The sequence below is a fragment of the Haliotis cracherodii genome, unplaced genomic scaffold, assembly GCF_022045235.1.
Source record: "Haliotis cracherodii isolate W230 unplaced genomic scaffold, xgHalCrac1.p SCAF_17, whole genome shotgun sequence".
Classification (NCBI taxonomy): Eukaryota; Metazoa; Mollusca; class Gastropoda; order Lepetellida; family Haliotidae; genus Haliotis; species Haliotis cracherodii.
Window position 1 is genome coordinate 2,014,352 of NW_027266272.1, and position 15,826 is coordinate 2,030,177.

The 15,826-nt window shown below is 38.3% G+C and overlaps 2 protein-coding genes across 2 annotated transcripts in view; both read right to left on the reverse strand.

The window, feature by feature from the left end:
- The window catches only part of LOC139464822 (integrin beta-PS-like), a 48,947-nt gene extending 47,787 nt beyond the window's left edge, over positions 1–1,160 (reverse strand). Inside the window, exon 1 of the mRNA XM_071246341.1 lies at positions 1,049–1,160. The gene's annotated coding sequence lies outside the window, so the exon portion shown is untranslated. The remainder of the gene's footprint in view (positions 1–1,048) is intronic.
- Positions 1,161–8,163: 7,003 nt separating this feature from the next.
- On the reverse strand, positions 8,164–13,761 carry LOC139464219 (dnaJ homolog subfamily C member 28-like). Its single transcript, XM_071245744.1, has 4 exons — positions 13,368–13,761; positions 11,843–12,126; positions 10,452–10,652; positions 8,164–9,556 (listed from the first exon to the last, which is right to left on the reverse strand). Exons 1-4 carry the CDS (start codon positions 13,740–13,742, stop codon positions 9,178–9,180), a joined length of 1,239 nt encoding a protein of 412 aa, XP_071101845.1. The 5' UTR covers positions 13,743–13,761; the 3' UTR covers positions 8,164–9,177.
- Positions 13,762–15,826: the final 2,065 nt, after the last annotated feature.

Here is a 15,826-nt window from a genome sequence, read left to right on the forward strand (position 1 = left end):
ATCAGCTAAAGCTCACACCTTCGCTCATTGGCCATGGATGAGCTACCAAAGTTTCAGGTGCTCTGACACATTTATTAATGAATCATGTTTCCTTGAGTTACTACAAATAGCAGGCACATATATTCCACAAAACAAAGTTCAATGATGACATAATTCACCTGGCCCCTAAACACACTGAAACATGTCAAAACTAATTACTTTTACGACATGTTGTTAAAATCAGTATAATTCATGAAAATATAGTACATGGTTAATGGTGATAGATCTAAAACATGGATCTAGAACCTATACACTTAATAAACTCATCTGTCTCAATATCACCCACTTAACCCTCACTAAAAAAACATAATGGTTACTGTCTAACAAAATGTCCTTCGCCATGCTGACCAAAACAGAGCTTATCTACAAAATAAACGACTTAAAAAAGTGATGAGAACTACCCAAAAAATTACCAAAAGCAATTTCTTCCCCAGATAACTGACACTTTCGTCTCTGTGTCTGCTTCCGGTACTCCCCGATTGCCTGTCAAATGTGATTATCGCCACAATACACGGACACCGCTCTCAGTCTCAGCTGTTGATTTGGACCGACCACCTAAACAATCAACTAATCTTTGACTTCGCTTTGCCACGGAGACTGCATGTCCAGTTAAACTACATTATTTGAGCGGTCATCCAACAGTTCAGCGGAAACAGGCCGATGTAGCATTGCATGTGGGTTTTAAACAAACTTCTCCCATCATTGAATATTTTCATTTCTGTCATTTTTTTTGTGCCGACCAAACTAATTCGAAGCTCATTTTCATAATTTAAAACCAAATCAAAACTCTTGAATTTATAAGATTTGGCTCACCACTTATGCACAAGTGGATAATGATTTGAAAGATCGGTCTGATTATTCGACTTCGCCACGCCAAGTCACAGAATCCGACCCTAACTTGGGATGGAGCCGGAGACTGTCGGAAATCTGTTATTCCCCGGTGGAACGTAATCGTTTAGGGCGTCAGTCCACCCTCATATCCCAACAAGAAAACTTACAATCGTCTTACCTGTTTAGAGCTCTTCTGTGGTAATCCTTGAGTGATTAACAAAGCTTCGAACAAAGTTATATGGTTGGCGATTTCAATGATTCAGTGGAGACCAAGCCCAACAGTGACTAAATATGGCGAGCGCAGTAACTGATGACGTCACAGGAAACGGGGGAATTCTCTCCAGCGGTAAGATGCGCGAAATTCAACAGGAGGGGATTCCCTTGAGGAAATGCAACAGAGCGTAACGATGGGATATCCCGTGAAATATCTAACTATTCACGCGGAACCGAACATTGAATATATGTATTAAACTGTCCTTTCATTGATGTTACAGCAAACAAGACGTACCGTTTTAACCCTAATAAGACTAGGATATATTTAGAAACAATTTTAACTTAAACGATTTGTTGTTGTCTTTTGTTTGTTTGTTGTTTTACGCTGCACTCAGCAATATTCCAGCTATAAATAATCGAGTCTGGACCAGACGGTCCAGTGATTGACATCATGAGCATCGATCCACGCAATTGGGATACGATAACATGTAATAACCAAGACAGCGAGCCTGACCACCCGATCCCGTTAGTCGCCTCTTACGACAAGCATAGTCTCCTTTCACGGCAAGCATGGGTTGCTGAAGATGTTCACGGGCCTTAACTTATATGAGATTCACGAGGGATAGATAATCCACAATTCTGAGTTTCGAGAAGTTTTTTTTTTATATAGTACTAATTGTCATTTTAAGAATAAAAATGTAGAAAAATGTACGAAATATCAGCCCTACAGAAACACTTTACTGAAGTCGGACAAATATTCAGTTGTCTTAATGTTAGCAAATAGGGGCACCATGAACATTGGTTGTCAGGATATGATCTGATATCGTATTGTTCTTAACAAAGAAGGAAGGTGACGTCGTATTCCTCTAACTGACCAATTAGTATAATGATAGTTTAAATAAATATGTGCAAGGATAAGATATACGGATGAACAACTTTTTTTATTACAATTAGGAGTAAAGTTTCAGTATAGGTTTGATAACGGTGTTAGAACCTACACCGAAACGTCGCTCCTAATTGTAATAAAGAAGTTGTTCATCCATAAAGCTTATCCTTACTAATGTGAAAATATCGAAAATTAATAGGCACAATCTGTTGCATAGTGTATAGTGTATGCATGTTTGCCAGTTGTGTTGAGACTATATGTAAACAACTATTGGTTCTTACAAAGCAGACACAATTTATGGATAACTACTTCTTATTTACTGTAAAGACGGTTCGGTATAGATTCTTATACTGTTGTCCTTGCTTGACAACGGTATTCGGATCTACACCGAAACGTCGCCTTTATAAAGAAGCTGGTATCCATAAATTGTGTCTGCTTTGTCATCCGTCATTTTCTAAGTTATGCCTATCAAACAATTCTATTGATTCTTGTTCTCTTTCAGACTTGAATTGAATTAATTGAAATTGAAGTAAGTGCTGTCTGAAGAATATATATCTATATATACATGTATATACTCTTCAAAAAAAAGAAACGCGCATGTAGTATGTAGTTCACTGAACCTGACAACACAAAAAAACGGTACATAAATTAGATAAATGTTATTGGAAAATGTTGATGGCCTGATACTCAACAAACGGTGCGTCAAAACGGAGCCATTGTCGATTTGCAATGTCTTAAACGGCATTGTTTTCACACTTGTCAGTATGTACATGTTAGACTGAATCGAGTCATTCTTTGTATGCCAACTGGAAATCAGTGCAGCTAGTGGTCATCCAAAGTACACAGACACACTGTCTCACATATGGGAAACGATCACCGGATGTGCAACAAACGCATTATACTTTAAACTTTCAGATAAAAGGCTCTATATTGCTTTTATTTTTAGAATTTTGTTTATATTTTTATCGAGCACATTTTTTGCCGAAAGCGAGGAGGAAGGTATAGGACATTATATTAGATATTTATGTATATTTAAAACAAAAGTGACGAGGGAGTAACATATTATATGTTTTCCCACCAACAATGCCATGCAACAATCACAGCTGGGCACATTTTGAACTCGGCCATCTGATATACAATGTCAATTGTCAAGCATCGATAACTGACAACATCGAGTCTAAGCGGGAAATGTAGTTTTTAAACTATTTTTTCTATTACCAATAAAAGTGACTGACGTGAAAAGTACCAACATTTTTAAATAACCTTAAATATGCAAACAAAATATTTAAAAAAAATAAAGTTTTCAATATTGTTCGAAAAACGTTTATGTGTTTCAAGAGGTTTAGGAACACTCCAAGGAAGAGGGAAACAGTATATCAGACATTATTTTTTTAATTAAATATAAAACAGGGGCTGCTTCAGTCCTTAATGTTCTATAAGTGGCCACCCGATCGAGGAAACATTGCCTTCTATTAACACATTTTTGTTAGCAACTGTGAGCTGCTAGTAGCAGTTACAAATGACTACTACAAATGCTACTACTAGTTAACAGTAAGTACATGAAATAGCATGACCACATTAGGCAACACAATATTTCTCACCCCAGACACGCCATATTGAGGCGACCCATTCTTGCTGTAAAAGGCGACTATGCTTGTCGTAAGAGGCGACTAATGGGATCGGGTGGTCAGGCTCGCCGACTTGGTTGATGTATGTCATCGATCCCAGTTGCGTAGATCGATGCTCATGATATCAATCACTGGATTGTCTGGTCCAGACTTGATAATTTTACAGACCGCCGTCATATAGCTGGAATATTGCTGGGTGAGGCGTTAAACAAAAAACAAAAATCATGATAACATTATGGAAGAATGGCGGCAAGAATAGCCTAGTTAATATGTGATCGGTATGGCCGAGCAGTATAAATAGATGATAAAGGGTACAGTAATATGGAGACTTATGTTTAAACCATGTTCCCTTCTAACTGGTTTGCAAACTTTTTTTTCGCAATGTTCAGACACATTTATTTGTAAACATAAATTAGCAAACCTTTTTTAAGTTTCTCGTGTGAATCTACCTCAGTAGGGAATCTTACAAAAAAATGACTCAATGGATTCTGGTGTTTGCTGCATTTAACTGTTAACATCGGCACTATGCTGGCCTGGACTATTTACTGGAGTGAGTGAGTTTGGTTTTACGCCGCTTTTAGCAATATTCCAGCAACATCACGACGGAGGACAATTGTACTCATGTCGGGAATCTAACCCGGGTCTTCGACGTGACGAGCTAACACTTTAACCACTAGGCTACCCGACCGCCCCTACACTATACTGAAAACACATCTGCCAGTAACAGCTATTGGCTGAGAACCCCGTGGTGATTGCGGGTTGGAGCGGTCCACATCAGCCACAGCTTGTCACAAGAGGCGACGTAATGGTCAGGTTCGGTGTCTTGTACCCCGACTGTGTGAGAATTTGCTCATGTCAGTCACTGGTTTGTCTGGTCCAGATTCAATTACGTTCATGCTGTAGTGGTGTAGCTGGAATATTGCTGACTGTTGATTTGAACAAAAACTATTGCTGCGACGTGAAGGGTTAACTCGCTACATCTAATTAAAAAAAACACCTCTGAAGATCCGAGTTAGATATTCAGTAACCCATGCTTGTAAGAGGCGACAAAGTGATCGGGTGATCAGGCTCGCTGACTTGGTGCATGTCATCGTATCGCAATTGCGTAGATCGATGTTCATGATGTCAATCACTGGATTGACTGGCCGGGACTCGATTATTTAGAGACCGCTGTCATATAGCTGGTATATTGCTAAGTGCGGCGTTCATCAACAAACAAACAGATCCAACAGAAAAAACAAAACAACATTAAATACGGGTCAGTGCCTTGGCACTGTTTGATCTGCTGGTAATTCGGGCACAGCTCCACATCGCACAGGGAATCACCATGGACTGTCCACCATACATGTATTTGTTGCTTCATGTCTGCTGTCTGATCAATATCTCCCCAATGTTTCTTCAGCAGACTATTGTGGCCAGGGTTGCCTTGTTAGTGCCCAATTATGCGTAAATGTCCGCAGTGTTGACAGATTCACGTTTAACGTCTTTGCATGTCCAGACAAGGAGTCTCCTTTCCCTTCCTTAATAAAATGAAGAGATCAACGACCAAGAAACACGTCAATCGTAGGCTGATAAACTTCGTTTAAACCTCGAAGGTCATTTTGACAATGGAACGAGAATTTGGTGAAGCTTGATTTGTGAAAAATAAACAGGTTTGGTTCACTATCTGTCCCTGTAGACTCTCTATATACAGTAAACTACGGTTATATCGAACTCCAATTGACCACTAATTTTAGTTTGTTATAACCGTAGCTTGTTAAAAGCATATATTCAGCATATATATACTGCAAATGGCCGGGACCCAAAAAGACCATTTCGTTGTATCCGTCAGTTCTTATAAGCGTGTTCGTTGTAAACGTAGTTTACTGATGTCCATAGTTTTACCTATCTGTCACTCCTTAGATATGACTATCAGAGTCTGTAACGTCTATATGTCCATATTTCTGTCCATCTGTCACAAAAATCCGTATATATGTCCATAGATGTCACTGATATATCACTGAAACACCCGCATACATGTCCATAGACGTCACTGAAACATCTGTATACATATCAATAGATGTCAATTATATATCACTGAAATATCTGTATACATGTCCATAGATGTCACTGAAACATCTGTATACATGTCCATAGATGTCACGGATATATCACTTAAACATATGTATATATGTCCATAGATGTCACAGATATATCACTGAAACATCTGTATACATGTCCATATATGTCACGGAGATATATCACTGAAACATCTGTATACATGTCCATAGAGATCACTGATATATCACTGAAACATATGTATACATGTCCATAGATGTCACATGTATATAACTGAAACATCTGTATACATGTCCATAGATGTCACGGATATATCACTTAAACGTATGTATATATGTCCATAGATGTCACAGATATATCACTGAAACATCTGTATACATGTCAATAGATGTCACGGAGATATATCACTGAAACATCTGTATACATGTCCATAGATGTAAGTGATATATCACTGAAACATCTGTATACTTGTCCATAGATATCACTGATACATCACTGAAACATCTGTATATATGTCCATAGATATCGCTGATATATCACTGAAACATCTGTATACATGTCCATATATGTCACGGATATATCACTGAAACATCTGCATACATGTCCATAGATGTGATATATCACTGAAACATCTGTATATATGTCCATAGAGATCACTGATATATCACTGAAACATATGTATACATGTCCATAGATGTCACATATATATCACTGAAAGATCTGTATACATGTCCATAGATCCGTATAACTGTCCCTCAAATATATGTTTGTCCATAGACCTGCCTGTCTGTCCTCGTCATGTGTTTGTCCATAGATCGCCTCTCTGTCCCTGTAGTATGTGTATATATGCCTATAGACATGACATGACAGATTAACTATATTCGTATGGAAAAATGAGTGTTCTTTCACTTCTTTTGTGACGTATAGTTGGAGCCTTCCTGAGGCAAAGGACATAACTGACTGTAAAATTCCAGTTTCTACCCTTGCCGAACTAGGCTGGAATTATGGAGTTATATTTAGGCTGCACCAACAAGTCTATGCACAGTCCAATCAATCAACATCCAGTCCAAAAACTGCTGTGCAGATTTCGGTCAACCGCAGGATTTGTAAAGCATATGTACCGTCAACTCGGCGCCAACAGACAGCTTCCAAATCTTTTCATGTTATTACTCTAAGTGATAGTGAATTGATTCATTTCACAAAGTAAGATGTTTTATCACAATATAGATTTTGATTATCAACCAGATCATCTTGACTGGGCGCTGCCATTTTGTTTGATGTAAATGCAAGTGATATGGGAGTGGAATCTTATTGGTCAATAGGAGGGACACAGAAGGGGCACAACTCGTAAAAGCCAAAGGTGGCGCTACAATCGAGCCCAGAAATTCAAGCCTATTTCTAAAGGGCGGAAACTGGACTTTTATAGTCAGTTCACTCCCTTGCCTCTGGAAGGTATTGTCAACAATAAAACATTTTTGAAAGTTTTTAACCATAACCAATTTGAAGGGTATGACATTGACCTTGACCAATGGACACTCTAGCAACAATCCCTTGGCTTTGAGTGAGTTGGGTTTAAGGTGGCTTTGAACTGTATGCCAGTTATATCACAGCGTGCCTTGGCTATATAGATATGTACAGATCTAGAAAGAGATACATAAGTATTTCATACATTATCACTGAGAAGTCCGCACACCGCGTTGCTTCAGAAACAAAATGAGTCAAAACCTCAAAGAAACCACTTGTCTCCTTAAATAAAATATTGACTAAACCACCACTTTAAACAGCATTTCAGAGCAATGTGATCAGAAAGCCCGAAGTCTCAGACTAAAAAATAACAAAAAACATCATTTTTTGTGTTTTAATTATATTCATAATTTTTCTCCTTTGTACAAGGAAACAATGACATACCGTATCAGACATAATAAGCGCCCAGGGCTCTCTCAAAATTACAAATAGGGGGCTCTTATTAGAATATTACTTTGGTGGAAAAAACAGAGTTGAAAGAAAAATTTTGTGGTTTATGCTGACAGCCTGAAATGTTTATGTACGACAGATATATTTTTCCAGAATTTAATTGCCCATAATTAAGGGTGCATATAACACACGATTGCGTATTATACACGAATATAATTGATCAATCCGAAGGTGTGCTGATTGGGATTGTTCACTAGCTAATATGGGCTTATTAGAGCGGGGCCCATATTACGTCGAATACGGTAATGTAATAATGTATATACTACGCAAAAGAAGTTCCCGATTCTTTCACATCACTACCGTCATACTGTCAGGTCAGATTAACTACGAAAGAATCGGGTGTTCCTGAACTTCTTTTGAGTAGTATGTATTAACATGCATACCCCACACAGAAATCAACAAGCATTAGAAGACTCTGGTGTCAATAAAACATAAGATCCTCCAGTCACAATCATGTTCTATCACAGCGTACGCATATCAAACAATTGCAGTGCACCCTATAGTTTTTCACATGTAATTTGTCTTGTTTCATGTTTTGTAGTTGCATGTGTTGGTTTACCATGTTTATGGATTTGACAACCAAAATATTACCCGCATAACCTTCTGGCTGCAATAAAAAATCCGAAATTGGAAGGGAAGTAACTCTTAACAGTCATAAAGACATGCGGTACACCGAGATCACTTTCCTTCACAGCCTTTTCATTTCACCCAACTGATCATAATCGTAAAACATCCCTGGTCAGAAGTCCTCATCCGAGTCAGAAAGGACACTTGGATAGGGTTATGTTTTAATTCACATATTTTCCTATAATTTTCTACATCTTTCCTCAACAAAAGTAATGACTGGCCTTAACATTTGCGTTCAATAACCCCTTTGGAACTAATTACTGAAACTTTAAGGTATTATGTAAAAATATATGATCAAGAAGAATATAACTAAATAATGGATACGTTTTTCTTAATGCTCTCAATTCTACTGTTGAACCCAGTCAACAGACGCATAGTCGAAGGACACCCCCCAGTGAAACTTGCAATAACTGTGTAATGAGTAGGCTTTGCATTTATTTTAAGTTACGTAGAAATGCAGAAATGCCCAGCTTGCAAAATATCAAAACTTTCAGTAGTTTATTTGCCTCAAAAAGAAAACGTTGCAAGTTACAAAAGTATCTGCCAAATTTCTTGGCACACAACTACCAAAATTGGCCATTGTTGACTTTTGGCACTTCACGTTGAGTGGCATGCAGTCTGATATTTTCTTCATAATTTTATCATTTTTCACATTCAATCTTATTTTTTGTTACCTGGTGAAAAGAAATTATGATAAAAAAAATTGGAATATGGATGATTCTGAGTGAGTATGGTTTTACGCCGATTTTAGCAATATCCCAGCAATATCACGGCGGGGGACACCAGAAATGGGCTTCACACAATGTACCCATGTCGGGAATCGAACCCGGGTCTTCGGCGTGACAAGCGAACGCTTTAACCACTAGGCTACCCGACCGCCCCATGGATGATTCTGATCCAGATGAATCAGGTAACAAATGATCATTTAAACACAGCCCTAATGTTACTCCAGACCTCCGCCCAGTCAATCTTCTGGTGTGACACCTGATAGTGTGAGTGGTGCCATCTGAAATTTGAGTCATAAATAACTTCAGTATCCTCCGGGGAGTCTGGAAGATATTTCTGCCAGTTGTCATAGATACGCCGGATGTCACGGTCAGCGTCGTACTGTACCAGCTGCTTGTCCAGGAAGGGAACAATCATGTTGAATTTGTCCACCTTGATGTTGACATCCGTAATGATGGACCGGTGCTTGTATGTTTGTGACTTCCATTTTTTGGCATCCTCCGAATCAAAGGGCGGACAACCCATCCTGCTTCTCAACACTGCCAGTTTCTTTCTGGCGTCTGTGATATCTTTCCTGCATACAGAAGATCGAATCATATCAATTGAACTCTTATTTTATCTGCAAAGTCTAATATCAATCTATAATATCCACCATTAATCAACTTAAAACTGAAATAAATTATGAAAACAAAATTTGCCAAGTGACAGTTATATTTGAATATAGGATTAACTTGTGTAATTCAATACAGATTTGTAGACATACTATTTCCAATGACCTTAGGACGTATGTTTGTGGGGACAATTTGGATAAAAAAAATAATAATAATAGTCTGAATTTGCAAGCACTGCCCGCATCATCAGAAAGTGTGACGGACATTTCGAATTTATTTCCATTTTTAAAAAAACATAAAAAAATCCTAATACTTGAAAAACAATGTGACCCAATATAGCACACAGTTACTTCCCTTGACATGCACACTGATTTGCTGCACATCTTATGTTATGGCCATGGCAGCAATAGGAGTTTGTATGCTTGATTATGTAGGGAGGCCCTTTCCCAGGGTGATGGTACACAACTGTTTATATAGTTACATACTAGTTTGAAAAGGAAAAAAACAACAACAAAAAACACTGCCTGCCCACCCTCAATATATTTTCTAAAGTCATTGCCTGAGAACTAATTCTTTTATTTTTTTAAGCCTAATACAACTTATGGGAGCAATGTTCTATAAACTGGCAGATTTTGGGTTGTGGTAAGCGGTGTCAAACTGATCTATACCTACCTCAATCCCTTATCACACATTGTACCCTGTGGAAAATTCATGACGAATCATGAATGTTTCATCAGAGTGAGTGAGTGAGTTAAAATTTAACGTTGCATTGGCATTATTTCAGCCATTTAGCGACTTAGCATCAGAGACACAAATTCACGATAAAACTTAAGTTTGACAGATTTCTGAAAGCAGTACCTGATCTCACTCTGCAGCGTGATCCACTCAGGGGCGTACCCGTTGTTGATGAGGATCTTGTTCAGGTTGTGCGTGTCTGTATCCAGTAGCGGATTGCGATTCTCGTACACCAGGGGCTTCCCCTTCAGGGCCAGGTTGTCAAAGTCCCCCTTGTTCATCGAGTCTGTGATCATGTCCTCTACCAGGCGTTCTATGGCATTGCTGAGGGCAGAATAAAAAAAAAAATACAAACTTTTTCAAGACAACTTAACAAAAAAATTAAAAAAATTAGGGATGATAAATATTCTTGGGGATATTTTTATGAGTTTGAGTGCTCAGTTTTCACTGCAAAATAAATATCCCCCAAAATATTCATGATTCTGAATTTTTTGGTTCAGTTTATTAAACAAACAAACAAACAATTAACCTCTGTTGAACTAAGGCCAACCTGCATATCTCTAACGACAACAGAATTGTGTAGTTTTACAAAGTATAAATTTGTATTGATGCCACTGGAAGTTTGATAGAATAAAAGGCATATTTTGGCCTTATATATGTGAGAATCAAAGAAAATAATTAATCTTGTGCATGATTCTCAATGTTTTGAATATTGAATTAGACCTTGAACTGCAGCTTTCATATTCTGTTGATCAATGAATACAAAAATATTATAAAAACACAAGCATATCTGAAAAAACAATACCAGAAATCTGTTTGCCTGCACTAGTGATTGAATGTTGATTAATGCCACAGTCAGCAGAAGTACAGATATGTCATATGGCCTGTAAATACTTCAAGTCCTGACCTGACAAACCAGTGACTGAAAGAATGAGCATCACTCCATCAAGGCATGATGACACACACTCAGCCAAATCACCAAGTCAGACAACCTGTTCACTCTTAGGAGACCCGTGAAGATCTGGGGTAGGATAGGTCTTCGGCAACCCATGCAAGGTGACTACGCTTGTTGTAAGAGGCAACTAACAGGATTGGGTGGTCAGGCTCGCTGACTTGGTTGATGCATGTGATCATATCCCAATGGCGTGGATCGATACTCATGATATCAATAACTGGATTGTCCGTTCCAGACTCAAGTATTTAGAGACCGCCATCATATAGCTGGAACATTGCTGTGTGCAGCGTAAAACAATAAACAAACAACATTGGGATTCTGGATTCTTCTCTGCCCTGAAATCCAAAAGAGGATCCAGGACACAGGATCAGCAATATGGCCGATATATTGCTGGTAGAGTTCTTCAATACATCCACTCATCTCCCTCTGTTCACCCAGCAGTGAAAGGGTACCCGGTAGGATGAGATGGTATTGTGACTGTCATCATCACCATTATCATCATCATCATCATCATCGTCATCACCATCATCACCATCATCATTATTAAAATCATACTGACCTTATCTTCACTTTCTTGGCTTCCATTTTGTCCTTCACTACAACAGCTGACTCTTCCTCATTGGCGAGACGCTGAACACGGTAGTCATGGACGTTGTCTGTAGCCTTGGCAACACGATACTGCTGATATATTCTCTGTCTCTGTATGGGGGTCCCTGATCCAATGCCTTCAAAACTCAGATACTGCCGATGCTGTGGTGCCGTGTGTTTGATGTCGAAGATGATTTTGTCTATGTCTTCCTCTGTTTCTTCCTTCTCACAATCTTCATCTTCCTTCCTCTGTTCCTGAAGCGAATATATGACTGTGTGTTAAAATCTAACTTAGCACTGGCAATTTTGCAATTAAATAGCCACAAGATATTGATGACTGTTTTACTGGCCTTTGTTGACATATTTTAACTATATTTTAGGCCAGACCTTTTTTTCTAAACTTGGTTTACAAATATGTGAGCTACAAAACAATTAAATGTGAAAAAATTAAAAGGGTGTTTTTTATTCCGCTGACTAAAATTAAGTAAAATTTTAAAAAAACATCATTTGCTGTTGCTATCAATATAACCATTTTAATATAGTTACCGTATTTAAAATAGTTTAACTACTTATTATGATGAATTGTGAAAGACGTGTGAAACTTTTTTGTGGAGGGTCAGAGTCTCTCATCTCCCAAACCTATGGGTAAGAAACCCATTTGAGATAACTGGTATAAATCATATGTGTGACAATAGACGAAACAAGCATGTAAAAATGGTGCCATTTTGGGATGTGTAAGAAACAGATTACTGGACTCATATACCATTTATCCTACAACTTGTTTGATATATTTTGAAACAACTCATAAGATAAATGGTATATGAACGGCACTGGTGTATTAATCTTTATTTCCTACTCACTAAAAGGACATACAGTTTGTTTGTTTTTGATTGTTGGTTGTTTAAAGCCACACTCAGCAATATTCCAGGTGCATGACAGTGGTCTGTAAATAAATGTATCCTTTGTTCCTGAAGTGGAAGATTCAGCACGCTCTACTTCATCCAGGACCAAAAATGTGTTTGTTTGTTTGTTTGTTGTTAAACGCTGCACTCAGCAATATTCCACCTATATGACGGCGGTCTGTTAATAATCGAGTCTGGACCAGACAAACCAGTCATTGACATCATGAGCATTAATCTGCGCATTTGGGATACGATGACATGCATCAACCAAGTCAGTGAGTCTGACCACCCGATCCTGTTAGTCAGCTCTTATGACGAGCATAGTCGCCTTTTACAGCAAGCATTGGTTGCCAAAGATCAGTTCTAACCAGAATCTTCACAGGTTAAGAGACGTACAGAACCCATAAACAGAAACACACAAAATATACAGTCATGTCGCAAAATTTGAGACTGGAGGGTAAATTTTTTCATTCATGTAGTGACCGGGTGAACACTATAGAAGGCATTGATGCAATGATGCCAGGGAGGTTAATAACGGTGCCACAAACTCAGACAGAGCTTGGAATTGGTAAGGAAATGGGAGGTAACTCCTACCAGTATGGTCTTGTAAGCTTCCTTTACTTGTGTAAACTTCTTGGGATCTGCGGTTGTTGATCCACTGTCAGGATGGTACAGCTTGGCACATTTTATGTACGCTTCTCTCACTTCAGCTAACGCAGCATCTTCTGAAATCTTCAGCAGGGAGTAGCAGTCGCTCAGGTTGTTTTTCAGTTTGTACCCAACCCCAAGACCGGATGATGTCGAAAACTGACAATGGCGGACATATTTTGTACTGACACAGAAGATGATCGTGTCCACGTTACCATGGTTACACTGTCTGTGCAGAGACGAATTGACCAATGTCCAGTGTTGACCTTTCAAGAGCCTCGCATACAGACACAGAGGGAGGGGCACTGACCGACGCAGCATTGTTCTGTATGTCACATTTCACCTGGAAAATAGTAAATTACCATGGTTACAAACATTTATAACACTACATGTAATATCAAGTCATAAAATTTGTAACCTTGTCAAAGTGAAAATCAGATTTCAAATGCTATTTTATGTGCATGATATGGGTTATACAAGCTTAGGTTATGGGAAATAAAACACCAATTATGGAATTTAATCTTGCCTTCATGATCATATATTTAGTGTTAAACAAAGGGAAATCCCAACATGGTTGGTAGCTAATAATAGATTGATCAGACTGGACAATAAATGAATCTGACTCTACATATCCTAATGTAAGCCAATGCAGAGCCAAGCTTTCTTACTTCATGTGTGACAATTACCATATTAGGCAGTAATAAGCGCCCAGGGCATTCTCAAAATTAGAAATAGGGGGCACTTATTAGAATATGACTTTGGTGGAAAAAAAAGAATTGAAGGATTGTAAAGATTGTGGTTTGTTGAACACAGAAAATGATCGCTCTCAGTATTCTACCCCTTCAGATATTTATGTCTTACAAATAATGCTACCTGCATGCTTGCACGTATTGACTTACATATCTACGTATTTGTGATAGCCCAACTCCACATTAACAATGCATAAAAATCAACGTCAATGCCCATTGTTCCAAATGGGGAGTACTGGTAATAAGAAGTTCAGCAAATATCGCTGTGGGCACTTAATAAAGCAGGGCGTTTATTACTTCGAATACGGTAGTTACACTCATAGAAGCAAAATGGGTTCAAAATTTAAGGGGGTCCTGATGGTCCTTGGGGTTTGCTCCTATAGTATTTGAAGGCCTAAAGCGACACATGACTTAAATACGTCACATAGCATATACCTTCACATATGACACCAGTGTTATTGTAACCACCACAACATTTGAGTGAACGTATCTCACAAAACAAGAGTAGACAACCCCATCATGCTTCAGTAATGTTCAACAGCACAATGTGAATGTGCGCTTGGTGGCAAGCTTGAAGATTATAGCAAGCAACCCCTGACTTTCTAGAACATTCTAGAATGGATTGAGGTATTGCTTCTATCATGACAGAATGAATGCATCATGTGATCAGGGAAGAGGAGATGTGAGTTTACCACTGAAACAAACATACTTGACTTCACTTCAGAATATGCAAATAGCAATTGAGTCACATGTCACGTTCAAGAGCCTCGCATTATCATGTTTATGCCACTTTTAAATAGAGTTTAGTGCTAGTACATGTGACTTTCAGAGCATACAGTACTTATTGTGGTGAACTTCATGACATATCAAAGTCATCGGCCTTGGATTTTCGACATGAGAAAGATTTAACATCAACTTTGTTGATGAGGATGTTCTGAATGGATCAAATGGAGAAGGTGCGAAAAAAAATCTAGTTTCTTTTCTGTGTTTAGGTCTTCAGAACCAATCACCATGATCGCCACATATTAGAGTTTGTGTAACAATGAAAGATATCTTTATGATTTTAGTTATACCTGATGTTTTGAAGGTCAGGTGGTATTTTGTGGGAACTATAAAACCATTTAACAGTACTAGTCTTATGCTTACCCTTATGTTACTTTCGTTCGTTAGTCTAGAAAATTCAGGACTGGTAACATTTTATCTGATCTGTTAACTTTGCAGTTCTCGTACCCAAAAAAACCCCGTCTTCATACACAATGAAGATATATATGATTATAAACTGGGACACTGACAGCTAGTGTTATAGGTGCTAATTAGTCTAAGAGATTTCATCACAGATTACGCAACAACAATGAAAACAAATGGGTACATGTCGATCCATTGTAAAAATGCTGCTGTTTTTCTTTGGCTTTTGTGAAACAGAACATATTTCCGTTCATCATCATTCCAGTGTTATATCACGGTGATTTTTAAAAGGGCATACAGATATCATTTTAGCTTCCAAGATTTCTACACAACAGTAGCCAGACAGCTGCTTTCGTGACCTCACGACGAATGATATCGATGACAGGACACATCCATCTCCAAGTTAAAATCAAAACTTATATATAATCTTGCAAACATCCGCGATGATCAAAACTGCATGTTTATCAAGTG

Bases quoted from the DNA above. Each gene is read 5' to 3' on its own strand.
- LOC139464219 (XM_071245744.1), bottom strand. From the start codon at position 13,742: ATGCTGCGTCGGTCAGTGCCCCTCCCTCTGTGTCTGTATGCGAGGCTC. The intron at 12,127-13,367 runs GTAGGAGTTACC...TATTCGCTTCAG, and splicing joins AAGCTTACAAGACCATACTG to GAACAGAGGAAGGAAGATGA. The intron at 10,653-11,842 runs GTCAGTATGATT...TTCTGCCCTCAG, and splicing joins GCCAAGAAAGTGAAGATAAG to CAATGCCATAGAACGCCTGG.